General features: G+C 35.4%; 1 protein-coding gene across 2 annotated transcripts in view; it reads left to right on the forward strand.

Annotated features, from left to right (window-relative positions):
* SPS3F (sucrose phosphate synthase 3F) overlaps positions 1–6854 on the forward strand; it is a 28856-nt gene extending 22002 nt beyond the window's left edge. Inside the window, exons 13-14 of one of the 2 annotated variants that reach the window (XM_089430582.1) lie at positions 6271–6587; positions 6707–6854. In XM_089430582.1, the coding sequence (XP_089286708.1) occupies positions 6271–6547 (277 nt within the window). In that variant the 3' untranslated portion in view covers positions 6548–6587; positions 6707–6854. Of the gene's footprint in view, positions 1–6270; positions 6666–6706 lie in introns of those variants that run through there. The other variant, XM_089430578.1, reaches the window with a different exon arrangement.
* Positions 6855–18771: the final 11917 nt, after the last annotated feature.

Below are 18771 nucleotides of genomic sequence, written 5' to 3' on the forward strand. Positions count from 1 at the left end.
TAATCTATCTATTCTATAATTGGATTGAGAGAGTCATCTCTGTAGAATTTTGTTATTATGGCTGAGATCCTAGCATTTTGGACCTCCTTTATCTCCAAAGGATGTATTGTATTCTCTTAGTTGGTATCTAGTATTCCAAGAATTTGTATCAATTTTATTCCTAGACTTCTACAAGCCTCTCTCAATTGGTCATCCTATAGTTATTAGTTATTAGCCTTCCCACTTGATCTTCTATAGACTCCATTTGATTATCTATAAATTCCAGCTATTCTTAGTTTGTAGAATCCACACAACCTAACTCGAAGCAATCCTCTAATTCTATTTAATGATCCTCTAATTCTATTTTCATTAAATGGAAGCAACAATAATTTCAAATTATAGTTTTGTTATTTTTTATCCACTTCTATTTAACAAGAGCATCTTCTTCCAATTTAAGGAGATCTTAGTTTTTCTATGTCACCTTAATTGCCATTACCAAAGAGCTCTTCTTCCAATTTAAGGAGATCTTAGTTTTTCTATGTCACCTTAATCACCATTACCAAAGAGATTATGCTTACTAAAACAATTTACAAAAACAAGACAGATTGACTTAGTATCACATTTACTTCATCCTTAACTTTTCCTTTTTTAAGGAAAGAAAAAATTCTTTTCAGTTTTTTCTTGATTTATACCCTTTTCTCCCTCTAACTACTAGGAGATGAGAACTTAGTCTCTTGTCTAAATTGACAAATTACTTCTACAAGCCTCTCTCAATTGGTCATCCTATAGTTATTAGTTATTAGCCTTCCCACTTGATCTTCTATGAAGTCCAGCTCAAGGTTACTTGACTTAGTATCACATTTACTTCATCCTTAACTTTTCCTTTTTTGAGGAAAGCAAAAATGCTTCAGTTTTTTCTTGATTTATACCCTTTTCTCTATAACTACTAGGAGATGAGAACTTAGTCTTTTGTCTAAATTGACAAATTACCTCTACAAGCCTCTCAATTGGTCATCCTATAGTTATTAGTTATTAGCCTTCCCACTTGATCTTTCATGAAGTCCAACTCAATGTTACTATAGTTATTAGTTATTAGCCTTCCCACTTGATCTTATATGAAGTCCAACTCAAGGTTACTTGGGAGCGGGAGCGAAATTTTTAGAAGCTCCCGGTTTGGGAGTGTTTTTATATAATATATATATTTTTTTATATTTCTTATATTTTGATTCATATATGTCAACAAAAACATGTAGAATGATGAATTAGATATAAAAAACATTAAAAAACATTGATTGAACCATATAACAACAATCATCTAGAAGTTATAGTCATCATTAACCACATCCACAAGTTAGTAACATATAATCATCATCATCAACCACGTCCACAAGTTAGTAACATACAACATATTGAGTCTCATGAATCACGATTCATCAATCTTAAAGTTTCAAGCTTTCAAAATTCAATATATAACATTATCATAATTGATCACCAAAGTTGTACTTGTAAGCTAAGTGTAACCATTGCAACAAAGAATATCTAACATGAAATGAAATGAAATGAAACAACTTTCAACTTTTATGAAGCATCATATTCATAATTCATTACCAATGAGTTATAACTTCAAACTTAAATTGTCATATAATGTTTACAAAAATTATCATAATAAATATGAAAGAGTCAACAGTTATAAAAACTACTAGAAACTAGAAAAGACAAGTAAATCTATCATCTACAATGTCCTCTTGTCGCCACGAATAATGTCTAATTTCTGAGCAGGTCATGGTGGTCTTCTAGGAGTCTCCTCCCGCACAGTCCCACAACCAGAACTAGAAGGCAAATGCCCTCCACGTGTGGAAGTACATGGAGGCGACGACAACAAAGGAATAAGACTTGGAACTCGAGCACTCCTACTGGATGGTGGGGGTTGCATGGTTGTTGCTTCATCTTCATCTCTCATAAGTTCTTCTTCCAGTTCTTCAAGACGTATAGTTTCATCCTCCAAATTATTGTCCTCTGGGTGGTTGTCCCAAATTTTATATTTTAGATCCTCATAAGCCCGATCATAGTAATGACTCAACAACCTGAAGTTGTAGTGCACATAAACCAAGTTTTTTGCCCAATTTTCATTGAGTCTGTTTCTTCTCACATTATGTATGAAGCTGTAGGTGCTCCAACACCTCTTTGCAGAAGAAGTATTTACAACTTGTGAGAGAACTTTTTTTTTGCCAATTTTGGCAAAAGTCCCATTTCGCCACATGCTTCCCACCATGTGAGAGCATCAAAGATGTCTCTATCTTTCATTGCATGCAAAGAACCAAACAAACTAGTGCAACTGAAGTATCTGCCTAATTCAAGACGCAGATTAGCACACTCCTCCCTGTCAAGTACCAACTTGTCTAATGCTTCCATATATCCTATAGATACCTTTGGATCTGTATGGGGTTTGACCCTAACCCCACCGCCAGGTGCAAGTTGGCCCAACCAAGATGGAAAGTAGTATTTTGGCATAAGGATATACGCCAAGGCATGTAGTGGAACATTAAGTGTATTCCACCGTGTACACACACAATTGTGAATCAGTGTATACAAGTTGGGATCATCTTTCTGAACAATATCTTTTATTTGCCCCAACATGGTATCCATCTGCTCATACACCTCCCCAATCACTGATTTATCTGTATCTGCAAAATGAATCATGTGATAAATGGGCTTGGTGAATTCCAATACTTGCCTCACATGTGCCCAAAACAGACCATCAAGAGCGATCTCCTCCACCTGTTCAAAACCTTGCTTGTCAACTGCATTTGTAGTCCTATCCTTTAATACCTACCAGTGTGGACTTGATACCATGTTAGCCAATGACCCTCTTACCTTCAAAAGGTGCCTGAAGGTGAGGTAATCGCTGGCAAATCTGGTCTTCGCAATCTTCAACAGCGCCAATTTTGAGTGACTATAGAAAAGCCATGGGTATTGCTATGATCTGTAATAAATTTTATCATTTGTTTGCCTCTCTTGTACAAATCATCAATCCATTTGTATTGTTGGTTTTTGTTCTTAATAATATCATGCATCAAAAGGTTCATTGTGTGAACCAAACACCCAAACCAAAATATGTTGGGGGTATAGCCGCACTATCAATGATGACTTGGATGACATTGTATTGCCTAATACATTCAATTGTTTCAAGTAATGGTTCTGTAATGTTGACGTTGTTCTTGAACTTGTCTCAGTAATCATACATTGAAAGAAAGATGGCACCACTAACAGACACAACAAGAACATTTATCAATGGCTTGCCTTTTACATGTGTCCATCCATCAGATACAATGGACACCCCATGCTCAATCCAAGAATTTGTCATTCTACTCTGAATATGATATTTTTGCTTTTTCATGATCAAGCCCAACGCTTCTGGCCTTGTCATACTCATGGCTCTTGTATCCTTTAGGGGCATCATATATGGCAAAAACCATTTCATGCCAATAAGGTGAGTGAAGAACATTGAATGGTATCCCACATGCATAGAGAAACCGGTAAACTTTTGAATCCACATCATTCCTACACCCTTCATCAAGGAAATCTGATATGGTTCTATGCCTTAAAGAGATGTTTGGTGACCCTGTGCCTCCATATCCACTGCCATGGGAGGATGTTGAAGGAGTTCTTTGTGCATGTTGATGTGATTGTGAGCTTGGTTCAAAGAAACCCTTTGATTTTTTAGATTTGTATTGGGCTTCCTCCTCTTCCCTTATGTATTTGGCTCTATCTGTTGCTGACACACTTGTACAAGTTTTGATTCCTATTGCTTTATCTTCATCCCATGCCCTTTTCCCACAGAGGTGCCTTCTGGCACGGGTGTATGAACCTGTGTAAGTTTTGTTGCAATGGGGGTAGTCAAATTTAGTGGTTCCACCCCCTTTCCCTTCTTTAGGCCTACAAACATATTTCCACAATGGGGTTTGGTCTTGTTTAGTTTTTTTTGGGGTCAATCATGTTCACTCTCTTCCTCCTCACCAACATACTCCTTTCCGGGGTTTTCATCAAATTTGCTATAACCCACTTTTTCATCCTCTTCTTCATGTTCAACCCTCCTCCCCCTACTCTCCAACACCATAATAATAAAAAAAAAAGAACCAAGAAGAAGAAAATGCCCAGCCATATAACCATGATGTTTGAAATTTGAAGTTTTGAATCTCCAAAAAAAAATGGAGGAATGAGAATAAGAAGAAAATGCCCAGCCATATAACCATGATGTTTGAAATTTGAAGTTTTGAATCTCCAAAAAAAAAAATGGAGGAATGAGAATGGGAAATAGAGAAAAAAAATATTTATTTATTTAGCAATGAACATAAAAAAAAATGCTAGATTAGAGTGTAGATGCTACTTCTTTGGCCTTAATCCCAAGCTCCAATCTCCCCTTGCAAGCTCTTCAAGCTCCTCTCTCACCAAGCTCCTCACTCCAAGCTTCAAACTCTTTCTTGCTCCAAGTTCAAACTTTCAAGCTCAAGCTCTCACTCTCAATGGATGAAGTGAATAATGGGAGGAGAGAGGGTCTATTTATTCCCCCCCTCCCTTTCTTCTCTCTTCTCCCCTTCCCCTCCCTTTCCCTCTCTCCTCTCTGCCGCCGGTGTTGCCCTCCCTCTCGGCTGCGGCCTTTTTTTGCGCCAATTGGGAGACATTTTTCAAAGTGGGAGCGATCGCTCCCCGAATGCTCCCCCTCTAAAAAAAACGCTCCCGGAGCGTACGAGAGCGGTCACGAAGCGAACGCTCCGGAAAAGGCAAGGAGTGTTTTTTTAGGGAGTGCGCTCCCGCTCGAAGCGTGGATTGGCAGCAGAGGCGGGGGGTGCTCCCCCGCAACCTTGGGACTCCAACTATTCTTAGTTTGTAAAATCCACAACCTAACTTGAAGCAATCCTCCAATCCTATTCTCATTAAATGGAAGCAACAATAATTTTAAATGATAGTTTCGTTACTTTTTATCCACTTCTATTCAACAAGAGCATCTTCTTCCAATTTAAGGAGATCTTAGTTTTTCTATGTCACCTTGATCACCATTACCAAGGAGATGATGCTTACTAAAACAATTTAGTAAGAAACAAGACAGACTGACTTAGTATCACATTTACTTCATCCTTAACTTTTCTTTTTTAAGGAAAGCAAAAATGCTTTTCAGCTTTTTCTTGATTCATACCCTTTTCTCCCTATAACTATTGGAAGATGAGAGCTTAGTCCTTGGTCTAAATTGACAAATTATGACTTTTATGCTTGGGGATTTTATCTTGAAGGTATTTATGTTCTAGATATGATACATCTTGCTAGAAACTATTTTTTAACCATAATAATTACGATGTTTCTCTATTACCTTCTGAATGCCCATTGACTTATACCAAGTCTGGAATGCCCAATGACTTAATTAAACCAAGTCCGAAATGTCCAATGGCATACTAAACAAAAAATAGCGATTTCATCTTGTAATAGTACAAACCCTTATCATGAGTGACCATCATTACTGGATATGATAATCTATTCATGTTCATATCTATTATTTTGATTAAAAGCTTGACCATGATTATCCCTCAAATTGAGAAAAAGCAAGTATCCATAAGGAAATAAAGTGGTAAATAATACAGTACAACATGTCTTTCGAGAGATACTTCCCATATGAATATGTCAAAACGTGCCTTCCATGTGGATATGCATCATAGATATATGTGCAAATCATACCATTCATGAAAATCAGACTCGCATCATAGTTGCTTTGACAACCGAGATGCATGACTTCAATATGTGGCATTGCTCCTTGAAATCATCTTGGGGCAGTCAATTATAACATTAGGAGCAACTCAACGTGAATTACTTTTAGCTTTTTTTTTGACAAATGGAATTCATATTCTTATAAGAAGTTATCTTCTCTGATTTTCCTCTCCCATTCACAATAATAGGAGCATCAATAGGAGAACCTATACGCCAAAGCTCATAATTATACTGATTCCAAAAAAATGGATTTTGAAACCTATCAAAACTATGGTTATATCTCCACTGAAAATGAGAAGTAAATAGTGTCTAATCTTATTACTGAAAATTTAAATATTCTCTTGGCTATCCCCCTTTCCTCGACATTTTGTATGACCATTATATCGTGATTATCACATCGTGTGAGAGAATCTGGTAAACATGATATGTTTTATTATCATATTATCATATGTTTATGTTTTATGAAGTGTCATGGATGTATTCTTGGAGAAGTTCTCCATTCTGCTGCTAACAAGGTAATTACTGGTAATGTAGGTATTTATTTGTTCGATGGGGGTTGGACGTAGCAAATATGCATGTTTTCGTGGGAGAAACTGGTGATACAGATTATGAAGAAATGCTAGCGGGCTTACATAAAACCATAATTTTAAAGGGTGCAGTGGATCGTGGTTCCGAGAAACTACTACGAGGTAGTGGTAGTTATCAGAGAGAAGACATTGTCCCTTCTGAAAGCCCAAATATAGTTTCTACGGAAGCTGGTTACAATTGTGAAGCAATTCTGAATGAGATTCAGAAATTTAGACATATATAGAACTCAGGAGACAATTGAGCCCCTGTATGAAAGAGCACTTGTAAGGAAATTATATTTTGTAAATAGAGTTAGGAGAATACATTATTATTTCATATATGTCTATTTCATTATATGTTTATTTCATCACTTACAATGGAGAAAGTTGTTCTCAAATCGTAGGAAAATCGCACAAGCACAAAAAGGAGAAAGTTGTTCTCAAATCGTAGGAAAATCGCACAAGCACAAAAAGCTAGTGTAAAGGCTTCAAATGTTTATACTAGAGGATATTTTAAAACTCATTCAATTATCGATTGAAATTATGTAATAATGGTTTTGAAGTTTTGCTCCACAAAGGTTTTAGGTTTCCATTTCTACATCAAACGAATCTTTGGATTGAAATTATGTAATAATGGTTATGAAGTTTTGCTCAATAAAGGTTTCAGGTTTTGATTTATACATTATAAAAAGGCTTGAAGGCTTATTAACGAGAGCTTTCACTATATAGCAAGTGGGGTTAGGTACTGAGACCTGTATAGCAAGTGATGAAAGGTTAGATATTGAGAGCTTCCACTGTTTAACAAGTGACGAAAAGTTAGGCACTGCACTGTCTATGGAAGCTCATTCAACCAGTTAGGTGGTTAATTGTGTTGTACTCACTCTGTTTAGTAATAGATATTCCCTGTTCCACGCATTATTTACTATTGTTTCGTTATTAGGTCCTTTGCTCTCCATCTATCTGTGTGTTTATGCTCAGACAACATCATTAAGCCCAGAGACAATAGCATGCACATTTAAACTATTTCATTTTTTAAAGCAGTATTTGACATCGGCAAAAGTCATTGACACGACAGCTCAATAAAGGTTTCAGGTTTTGATTTATACATTATAAGAAGGTTTGAAGGCTTATTAACGCGAGCTTTCACTATATAGCGAGTGGTGAAAGGTTAGGTACTGAGAGCTTTCACTGTATAGCAAGTGGTGAAAGGTTAGACATTGAGAGCTTTCATTGTTTAACAAGTGACGAAAAGTTAGGCACAGCACTGTCTATGGAAGCTTATTCAACCATTTAGGTGGTTAATTGTGTTGTACTCACTCTGTTGGTAATAGATATTCTCCATTCCACACATTATTTACTATTGGTTAATTGTGTTGTACTCACTCTGTTTAGTAATAGATATTCTCTGTTCCACACATTATTTACTATTGTTTCGTTATTAGGTCCTTTGTTTTCCGTCTATCTGTGTGTTTATGCTCAGACAACATCATTAAGCCCAGAGACAATAGCATGCACATTTAAACTATTTCATATTGAAAGCAGTATTGACATCAGCAAAAGTCATTGACACGACCGCTCTACAGTAAAAGTTGCAACGCCGATGCCATCCATTTTCAGGAGTAAATCCAAGCAAATTTCCTTGATGCCATCCATTTTCAGGAGTAAATCCAAGCACAGTAAAAGTTGTAACGCCGATGCCATCCATTTTCAGGAGTAAATCCAAGCAAATTTCCTTGATGCCATGAGAGGAAGAGGAAAAGGAAAAAGAGAGTATAAGCCCTGAGAGCCAGACACAGTTGCTTTCAGATAAGCCTTCCTCAATAGATACTCCATGTGGCATCTTTAATCCGTGAGATTGCATGGTTAACTCTGTCAAAGTATTGCTATTGCTACCTCTAATCGTAAGTGTGTCCAGAAGTATTGCTATTTGCTATTGCTCCCTTTAGGCATAAGTGTGTCCAGGCCCACTACATCTAATCGTAAGTGTGTCCAGAAGTATTGCTATTGCTCCCTCTAGGCATAAGTGTGTCCAGGCCCACTCCAATGCTAAGTGTGCCCAGGCCCACTCCAGTACCGTCGTTTAAAAGAATTTAGAAGCTTTTAAAAGTAGCACTAATGACGGACAAGCTTTTAGAAATTTTGGAATTCTCTTATTCTTTTGAATTTTGTTATCATATTATTGAACAGGAATTCTATCCGTTTAACTTTGTTACCATGTTATGGACTCACCTGTATAAATATTTGTAAAGGTTCCATTATAAATCATTTAATTTGGTTTTGATCATAATCAAACAGGATTGGTAGGTTCCATTATAAATCATGTAATTTGGTTTTGATCATAATCAAACAGGATTGATCTCTATCAGATCCACAATAGTTTCTTGTAAAGATTCCATTGTAAATTAGATCCATAATAGTTTATTACATTTCCTTACTAGTCTTAGTCTTTTTAGTGGAAAGAAAGGTATATTTGAACAAACATTTGGGTAATTACATCCATAATAGTTTCTTACATTTCCTTACTAGTTTTAGTCTTTGTAGTGGAAAGAAATGTATATTTGAACAAACATTTGGGTTTGATGATGTTATTTTGGCTTTATTTTAGAAATTATGTATAAGTTGTGTATAAGAATCTTTTATTTGTTGGATTTAGAGACGTCTAATTACAATAATTAAGTTGGACATACGTGCATTATGATTATGATATCAAATACTGTCAGCAAGATTACATTTATGTAATGATTAAAATATGCCAAAATAATGTGATTAATTAAGTCATGGCATTATACGTATTTAAATAAGGATTTGGATACAAATACATATAGAATAATGTTAAACAATTATAATTGTTAATGGACCGATTATAGTTGATTAAAATAATTGCAGTAATAAATTTGAGCTGAATAAGGAAATCAGAATCTATTCTGATTGATTTTAGTTTTTTCTGGAAAGTTCCCGATTTCGAAATCTGATGAAATCCGAAATTTCAGATTTCTTGACAGACTTGTTTCAGCTAAATTTCGGCTGCCCTAGGATTGGGGTTTTGCACTGCTATAAAGGGGCTGAGTCTCCAAGGCTTGCTATCAACTCAGAAAAATTGTCTGCTCCATTGAAGACTAGATACTCTGTCATTTAGGATAGCCAGAGAAAAGGATTGCAAGTTCTTGGAAGGATTCAAGAGCCAATAACTCAAGTCAAGACCAGGAGCCTTTGAAGATGGAAAGTAAGTTCCGCTGTGCATTAATTTTAATTTCTTACAAAGGAGTAGATCTTGGTTAGGGTTTAAAGTAATTAGGAAAACCCACAAAGTAAAACCAACAATTGGTATCAGAGCTCCCTTATGTAAGAACTGTCTCTCCCGTCATATTTTTCGATCCTTAAAATTTCTGTTTTTTCCTCAATTCGAGATCTGACCCGGTCTGATGGACCTAAGGGCGAGGTAGTCTCTATTGTTTTTGGAGAAAGTTTGTACTACTCGGCTTGGAGGCTGAGCATGCCGATGATCCGAATTCACAATCGGTTGATCGTCAGGTTTAAATTTCTCTATTTTTTAGTTAATGAACATAAAGTACTGTAATAAGTAATTATATGGCGCTGTAATTGTGAGATCTTCCATTAACCTGAATATACAAGAAGTTATAGTCATCGTTAAAAAAAAAAAAAAAAAATCGGCATAAGTTGTTATCTATTTTTCAATCCACTGGAATAGTCTGATAGTTTGACTACGCATTTTTCAATTACTGAAAACAAAACGTTGTATATTTAGGCTAATTATTAGGATTTAGATATTATTTAAAATTGGTATTAACACCAATTAAAGGGTATAATACTGAATTCTAAATTGATCGCAATAATGCTAATTATGGCATAAAAATTTGTATTAACGTTAATTACTGATATAATACCAAATTCGGATTTTATCACAATAATGCTAATTATGGCATAAAATTTGTATTAACGTTAATTATTGATATAATACTAAATTCGGATTTTATCACAATGATGCTAATCATGGCAACCATAAAATTATTTAGTATTCTCTAAATAAATTATTGAAGCATTTCTAAAAGGTAATCATTGTAGAAACTGCTAAAGTTTTACTAAAACCTAATAATTATTTTGATGAATATAGTTGACATATTAAATTTAAAAGTGTTATAAGATACTGTATTCTATATAGGACGAGTAGATTCTATAGGTACGTCCTAGATTAGGTTTTAGACATAATTTTGGAATCTAACTAAAGACGTTTTTTTAGTATACATGTGTTGTTTTCGCATGAGTCAAGCATTGATGTTCGCAAACGAACCGCTCTCTGTAAGACGATTGCAAGGATGACTCATGACAAGTTGAAATAACGTGCTGGCAATGGACGTGGGTGTTAGCTTTCCCAAAGGAGGGTTGGCGCCTGCTAAGTTGTTTGGTGCATAAGGGTAGTGTATAAAAATAAGTTGCAACACACATGGACTAGCGATGTCTAGAAAAGCATCGGGAGCTTGGAACATAAGCGATCCGTATGTGATCCTCCTCCCCCCGTTGACTGGCCTGGTCGTTAGTTCATGGATATGTTAGTCTGACCCAAAGGTAGATTGACATGTTTGTACTTTATTCACTACACCAAAGTGCCTGAAGGTAATGATTGCACCCAAAGGTGTTTCATTACTGAATGGTGTTTTGGCTAAAGTTTTAATTGAGCAAATAGTTTTACACATGCCTTTAGATAGATTTTAGAATTATGATTAAGGATCAAATCGTGACGCATCGTATCTAAATTATTTCCTTGTTCTTGAATTTTTCAGATCCAAACATAATGTCAAGTCTAAGTCAGATTAAGCCCCTCATGGGGAACAATTTCAAACAGTGGGAGGAAAAGCTGAAATTAGTCTTAGGGATCATGCAATTGGACACAGCACTGAGATTTGATCGCCCCAAGCCTAATAAAGAGAGTGAGGTAACTCCTCAAGAGAAGGCTGATATTGCTAGATGGGAGCATTCAGATCGCATGTGCATAATGGTGATGAAGCAAACGATCCATGAGACTTTTCGAGGCATCATACCTGATACAGAGACAGGCGCTATTGAATACCTTAAGGCCCTTGAAGAAAAATTCACAAAGAGTAAAAAGACTGATGTTAGTACACTCTTTGTGAAGTTGGCAACAATAAAATACAAGGGAAAAGAAGGGGTTAGAGAGCATGTTATTGAGATGACAAGACTGCAACGTGCCTTGAAAGGGCATAATTATGACATCTCTGATGAGGTTCTCATTGAGTTCATTTTTCTGTCTCTCCCGTCTAACTTTAGACAATTCAGAGATGACTTATAATTGTCAAAAAGAGACGTGGACACTACCTGAGTTTGAGGCTCAGTTGGTGCAGGAGGAAGAGAGACAGAAAATGACTAAGGGAGAAAGTGCTCATGTAGTAACATCTAATCCTAAGGGTAAAGGCAAGAAGCGCAAGTTTACTGCCAAGGAAAAGGGACCTACCAAGGTAGCTGCAAACAATGTTGCGCAGAAAAGCAAGAAGGAAGATACTTCTGCGAAAGCAGCAGAAAAGAACTGTTTTTTCTGCAAAGCGCCAGGACATACAAAGAAATTCTGCACCAACTATCATGCATGGTTGGCAAAGAAAGGTATGTCTCTTGCTTTAGTTTGTTCTGAAGTTAATTTAAGTTCTGTATTTAGATATACTTGGTGGATAGATTCAGGTGCAACGACTAACATCAGTATGTCGATGCAGGGTTGCCTAAGCCATCGCAAGCCAAGTGAGGCAGAGCGCTACGTTTACGTAGGAAATGGCAACAAAGTAGAAGTGGAAAGCATAGGAAAATTTAGATTATTATGTAAGACATGATTTTATTTAAGTTTTGATGCTTTAGTGGTTCCATCTTTCAGAAGGAACCTAATTTTTGTATCTTATTTGGACAAAAATGGTTATGTATGTTCATTTGGTAATGGAAATTTCAGTTTGTGTCAAGATTCTAAGCTTCTTGCTTCTGGTATCCTGTCTTCTTATGATAATCTTTATTTTCTAGATATAGACACTTCACATTCAGAGGCACTGCATATAGATAATAGAAAACGTAAATTAACTTGCGAGAAATCTGCAACATTATGGCACAAGCGATTAGGACATATCTCTATGAAAAGGATAGAACGTCTTGTGTCTAATGATATTCTCCAACCTTTAGATTTTACAAACTTAAGTGATTGTGTAAATTGTATAAAGGGAAAACAAACTAATAAACGTAAGTATGATGCAAAAAGGTGTAATGATGTCTTAGAATTGATTCATACGGATATCTGTGGTCCTTTTCCAAAGGCTACAAGAAATGGTGACCGTTACTTTATCACATTCATAGATGATTATTCAAGATATGGTCATATTTACTTAATAAAAGAAAAGGCGGAAGCATTAGACGTGTTCATAAAGTTCAAAACGGAAGTTGAGTTACAACTTAACAAACGTATAAATTCCATTCGTTCTGATCGTGGTGGTGAATACTACGGTCGTTATGATGGATCAGGAGAACAGCGTCAAGGTCCCTTTGCAAAATACTTAGAGGAATGCGGAATTGTGCCTCAGTATACGTTGCCAGGTTCGCCTGCAATGAATGGTGTTGCTGAGCGACGAAATCGCACCCTTAAAGACATGGTGAGAAGTATGATTGCTCGTACAACTCTACCTGAGAATTTGTGGGGAGAAGCCTTAAAGACTGCAGCATACATACTTAATAGAGTGCCTACTAAAGCAGCTAACAAGACCCCTTACGAGTTATGGGTTGGGCGCAAGCCTAGCTTGAATCATTTGAGAGTTGGGGGATGTCCATGTGAAGCTAGGCCTTATAAGCCAAGCAAAAAGAAACTGGACGAAAGAACCGTTAGTTGTTACTTTATAGGCTATTCTGAACGATCTAGGGGGTTCAAATTCTATAATCCAACAGAACATACAGTTTGAGTCAGGAAGTGCAAAATTTTTTGAGGATAATGAGTTTGTGGGGGGAGATATGACAAAAGATAGTATTTTTGAAGAAGAAGAGACGAATGCGAATGAGACTATGGACCAAAGTCCTAGTTTTGTTCAAATTCCGATTGCGTTTAGAAATACATCTTTTGACAATGTGCAAACTTCATCATCCCAAACAACTCAGTTAGAAACTCAACATGGAATAGAGAACACAAATGGACCTGAACCCAACCCAAACCCTCACATTGACATGACAAATGTTGATGGCCTAGGGCCTGTGGGAGATTCAGAAGTTGGTAATGATGTTCTTCCTCTTGTTGAAGATCAAGTTGTAAATGAACCTCAAGAAAATCTAGAGCCTGTGCCAATTAGGAGATCTACAAGAGAGAAAAGATCTACACAATCAAAGGATTATGCATATCTTCAAGAACATGAGTTTGACATTGGCATGTTTGAAAATGATCCTGTTAATATCAAACAAGCTGTGGAAAGCTCTAACTCTCAAATGTGGATTAATGCCATGAATGAAGAGATGAAATCTATGTATGACAATGACGTTTGGGATATCGTTCCGTTGCCTAAAGACAAGAAACCCGTTGGTTGCAAATGGATATTTAAGACTAAGCGAGATTCTAAAGGCAATGTTGAAAAATACAAGGCACGTCTTGTTGCGAAAGGTTTCACACAGAAAGAAGGCATTGATTATAAAGAGACTTTCTCTCCAGTTTCATCGAAAGACTCTTTAAGGATTATATTGGCGCTTGTAGCACATTATGATTTAGAACTTCATCAGATGGATGTAAAGACGGCGTTTCTCAATGGTGACATTGATGAAACGATCTATATGAAGCAACCAGAAAACTTTGTATCAGGTGATGCAGGGTCTATGGTTTGCAGACTTAAGAAATCTATCTATGGGCTAAAACAAGCATCTCGACAATGGTATTATAAGTTTCACCAAGTTATTAGCTCATTTGGTTTTGAGTCTAACATAGTAGATGAATGTATATACCTTAAGTTCTGTGGGAGTAAATTTATTTTCTTGGTTTTATATGTAGATGACATATTGCTTGCCAGTAACGATAAGGACATGTTGCATCAAACTAAGAATTTTTTATTTAAGAACTTTGAAATGAAAGATCTTGGTGATGCATCATTTGTTCCAGGGATTGAAATACTTAGAGATAGATCTCAAGGTATTCTGAGGTTATCCCAGAGGAACTATATCGATAAGATTCTAACAAGATTTGGCATGCAAAACAGCAAACCAGGAGATACCCCTATATCAAAAGGAGATAAGTTTAGTCTGAAACAATGTCCCCAAACTGACTTAGATAAAAACCTCATGAAAGATATTCCATATGCCTCAGCCGTGGGTAGCATCATGTATGCACAAGTATGCACGCATCCGGATATTGCGTTCATTACCGGAATGCTAGGGAGATATTTGAGTAACCCAGGTATGGAACACTGGAAGGCAGCCAAGCGAGTGTTGAGATACCTAAAGAGAACAAGGGACTATATGCTCACGTATCGGAGATCGGAACAGCTCGAGGTCATTGGATATACCGATTCTGATTTTGGAGGATGTGTCGACAGCATGAAGTCAACATCAGGATACATCTTTATGATGGCAGGTGGTGCTGTGTCATGGAAGAGCGCTAAACAGTCATTGGTAGCCTCCTCCACTATGGCAGCTGAATTTGTTGCATGTTTTGAAGCATCTAATCATGGCGTATGGCTGAAGAACTTCGTCACAAGTCTGAAAATTGTGGATTCTATTTAGAAACCACTCAAATTATTATGTGACAACAATTCAGCAGTGTTATACGCAACGAACAACCGAAGTTCGTCAAAGTCGAAGTACATTGACATTAAGTTTTTGGTTGTAAAAGAGAGAGTGCAGAATAATGAATTATGTATAAAACACATAGGTACAGACTCCATGATTGCGGATCCTCTTACTAAAGGATTACCACCCAAGAAGTTTCACCAACATGTTGCTTGTATGGGTGTAATATCTGTTTAGGATAATTAGAAAATGTGGGAGTCTGAATATGTTTTAAGTTCTGTTTTTGATGTTCTATGTAATGCAATTGTAAACAATTTTGATGATATATACAAGTTGCATTCAGTTTCAGTTTCATTATTTCTTTCTTTAAAGTTTAAATTTTTGGCCTCATACAGTAAAGTAAAGGTGACTCAATTAGAAATAGGCACGTCTAATCACACTTGCGTGTAATTTCTAAACTATATGTCCAAATCAGATTCATGTCATTCAGTTATGTTGGCAGCGTGATTTATGTCAGTTTAGTTGCGAATAAATGTGACAAATGCCGCTTAAGTCCTTTGTTAGCATAATTGATGGACGGAATTGTTTAAGAAATACGATAAGTAAAGACAGAAAAGTTGCATGCAATAAAGTTAAGGATATATAATCAAAAGGTTGCACTTGTCCATGTGGGAGATTGTTGGATTTAGAGACGTCTAATTACAATAATTAAGTTGGACATACGTGCATTATGATTATGATATCAAATACTGTCAGCAAGATTACATTTATGTAATGATTAAAATATGCCAAAATAATGTGATTAATTAAGTCATGGCATTATACGTATTTAAATAAGGATTTGGATACAAATACATATAGAATAATGTTAAACAATTATAATTGTTAATGGACCGATTATAGTTGATTAAAATAATTGCAGTAATAAATTTGAGCTGAATAAGGAAATCAGAATCTATTCTGATTGATTTCAGTTTTTTCTGGAAAGTTCCCGATTTCAAAATCTGATGAAATCCGAAATTTCAGATTTCTTGACAGACTTGTTTCAGCTAAATTTCGGCTGCCCTAGGATTGGGGTTTTGCACTGCTATAAAGGGGCTGAGTCTCCAAGGCTTGCTATCAACTCAGAAAAATTGTCTGCTCCATTGAAGACTAGATACTCTGTCATTCAGGATAGCCAGAGAAAAGGATTGCAAGTTCTTGGAAGGATTCAAGAGCCAATAACTCAAGTCAAGACCAGGAGCCTTTGAAGATGGAAAGTAAGTTCCGCTGTGCATTAATTTTAATTTCTTACAAAGGAGTAGATCTTGGTTAGGGTTTAAAGTAATTAGGAAAACCCACAAAGTAAAACCAACATTATTTTGCTAAATTTATTTAGGATTGATTTTAGTACAACTGTTTGCATACGTTAGTGAGCATCTCCACAAGCACAAGCATGAACATTGCATTTCAGAGAGTTAAAACTTGTTAAGAGTTCTACTTGGTAAGACTTATACTGATAGCTTACTTTTGAAAACTCGGCAAACCATTGACATCACTTCTATTTTTTTTATTTGTGTTTATATACTATATTTAGGGAAGTGAACAAATTATCTAAAGAAGACCTTTAGCTGGACTTGGGGCTTCCGTCTATTGAAAAGGTATTACATGGTGCTCATTAGTGTTACTTTCACCTTCGTAGTTCCTTTCTAGACGAATTCTGTACCGAATTCTGTACGTAGGCACAGACATAGCTCTTATTTTCTCACTGTTTTTTTAGTTTTTTAATTTCCCTATCATGATGTTTTCACCTTTGTAGTTCTTTTCTAGACGAATTATTTGGTACATGGTACATAGGCACAGACAAATTATTTGGTACATAGGCATAGACATAGCTCTTATTTTCTTACTGTTTTTTTATTTTTTATTTTTTTAATTTCCCTATCATGATGTTTTCACCTTTATAGTTCTTTTCTAGACGAATTATTTGGTACATAGGCACAGACATAGCTCTTTTCTAGACAAATTATTTGGTACATAGGCATAGGCATTGCTGTTATTTTATTTTTATTTTTTTCCCTATCATGATGTTTTGACCTTCATAGTTCTTTTCTAGACGACTTGGTACATGGTACATACGGATAAACATAGTTTTTATTTTTATTATTTCTCTATCATGATGTTTTCACCTTCATATTTCTTTTCTGGACGACGACTTGGTACATAGGCATAAACATAGCTCTTATTTCCTTACTGTTTTTTATTATTATTTCCATATCATGATATCAGGTTTTGAACCTGTTGTTGTAGCCAATATCGCTGATCAAATTCTATGTTCTTTTGTTAGCTTATTTCTAAGTATAGCTACTCTATTTTTTGGTTGTAGCCAATAGACGACTTGTACCATGTTGTAGCGAATAGATGACTTGGTACATGGTACATAGGGATAAACATAGTTCTCATTTTTATTATTTCCCTATCATGATGTTTTCACCTTCATAGTTCTTTTCTGGACGACTATGTTTTCACCTTCATAGTTCTTTTCTGGACGACTTGGTAACATAGGCATAAACATAGCTCTTATTTTCTTACTATTTTTTTATTATTATTTCCATATCATGATATCAGGTTTTGAACCTATTGTTGTAGCCAATATGGCCAATCGAATTCTATGTTTTTTTGTTAACTTGTTTCTCAGTATAGCTACTCTTCTATGTTTTTTTGTTAACTTGTTTCTCAGTATAGCTACTCTATTTTTTTGTTGTAGTCAATATGGCCGACCGAATTCTATGTTTTCTTGTTAGCTTATTTCTCAGTATAGCTACTTTATTTTTTTATGAACTCTATGAGAGGGCCCTTGGGGGCGATTAATGTAAGTATGTATATATAGTTTTTTTGGACAATAAGGTATTTTCTTCATGGCCACTGTTTGGATTGGGGCAGATCCATCATGAATACTTAAAGAAAAGAAAATGTAATATCGTTTAAATTTATAAATGAAATTACAGTTTTTTTCTCGAGAAAAAAACAAAACAATTATATTCAATTCACTTAAGGTGTTTTCTAAATGGCCACTCTTTGGATCGGGGCAGATCCATCATGAATACTTGAAGAAAAGAAAATGTAATATTGTTTAAATTTATAAATGAAATTACTTAAAAAAAAAGAAAATGTAATATTGTTTAAATTTATAAATGAAATTATAGTTTTTTTCTCGAGAAAAAAACAAAACAACTATATTCAATTCACTTAAGTAATGTAACTTGGGAAAAAAAAAACACAAAAAACAAAACAAAACAACTATATTCAATTCATTTAAGTAATGTAACTTAGCAAAGCATTGTTGACACCTTAAAAAACAAAACTATATTCAATTCACTTAAGTAATGTAACTTGGCAAAGCATTGTAATGTAATTTGGGAAAAAACACAAAAAACAAAACAAAACAACTATATTCAATTCATTTAAGTAATGTAACTTAGCAAAGCATTGTTGACACCTTAAAAAACAAAACTATATTCAATTCACGTAAGTAATGTAACTTGGCAAAGCATTGTTGACACCTTCCTTTTTTTTATCTGTGCCTATGCACTATATGTTTAGTTCACTTAAGTAATGTATGTTCATACCTTTTTTTTTATTTGTGCCTATGCACTATATGTTTAGTTCACTTAAGTAATGTATGTTAATAGGAAGAATAATTTTGTTAATTGTACAAATAACATTAATT

The sequence above is a fragment of the Pinus tabuliformis genome, chromosome 6 (assembly GCF_031772625.1).
Source record: "Pinus tabuliformis cultivar Carrire ecotype Pingquan chromosome 6, CPIR1, whole genome shotgun sequence".
NCBI classification, from domain to species: Eukaryota; Viridiplantae; Streptophyta; class Pinopsida; order Pinales; family Pinaceae; genus Pinus; species Pinus tabuliformis.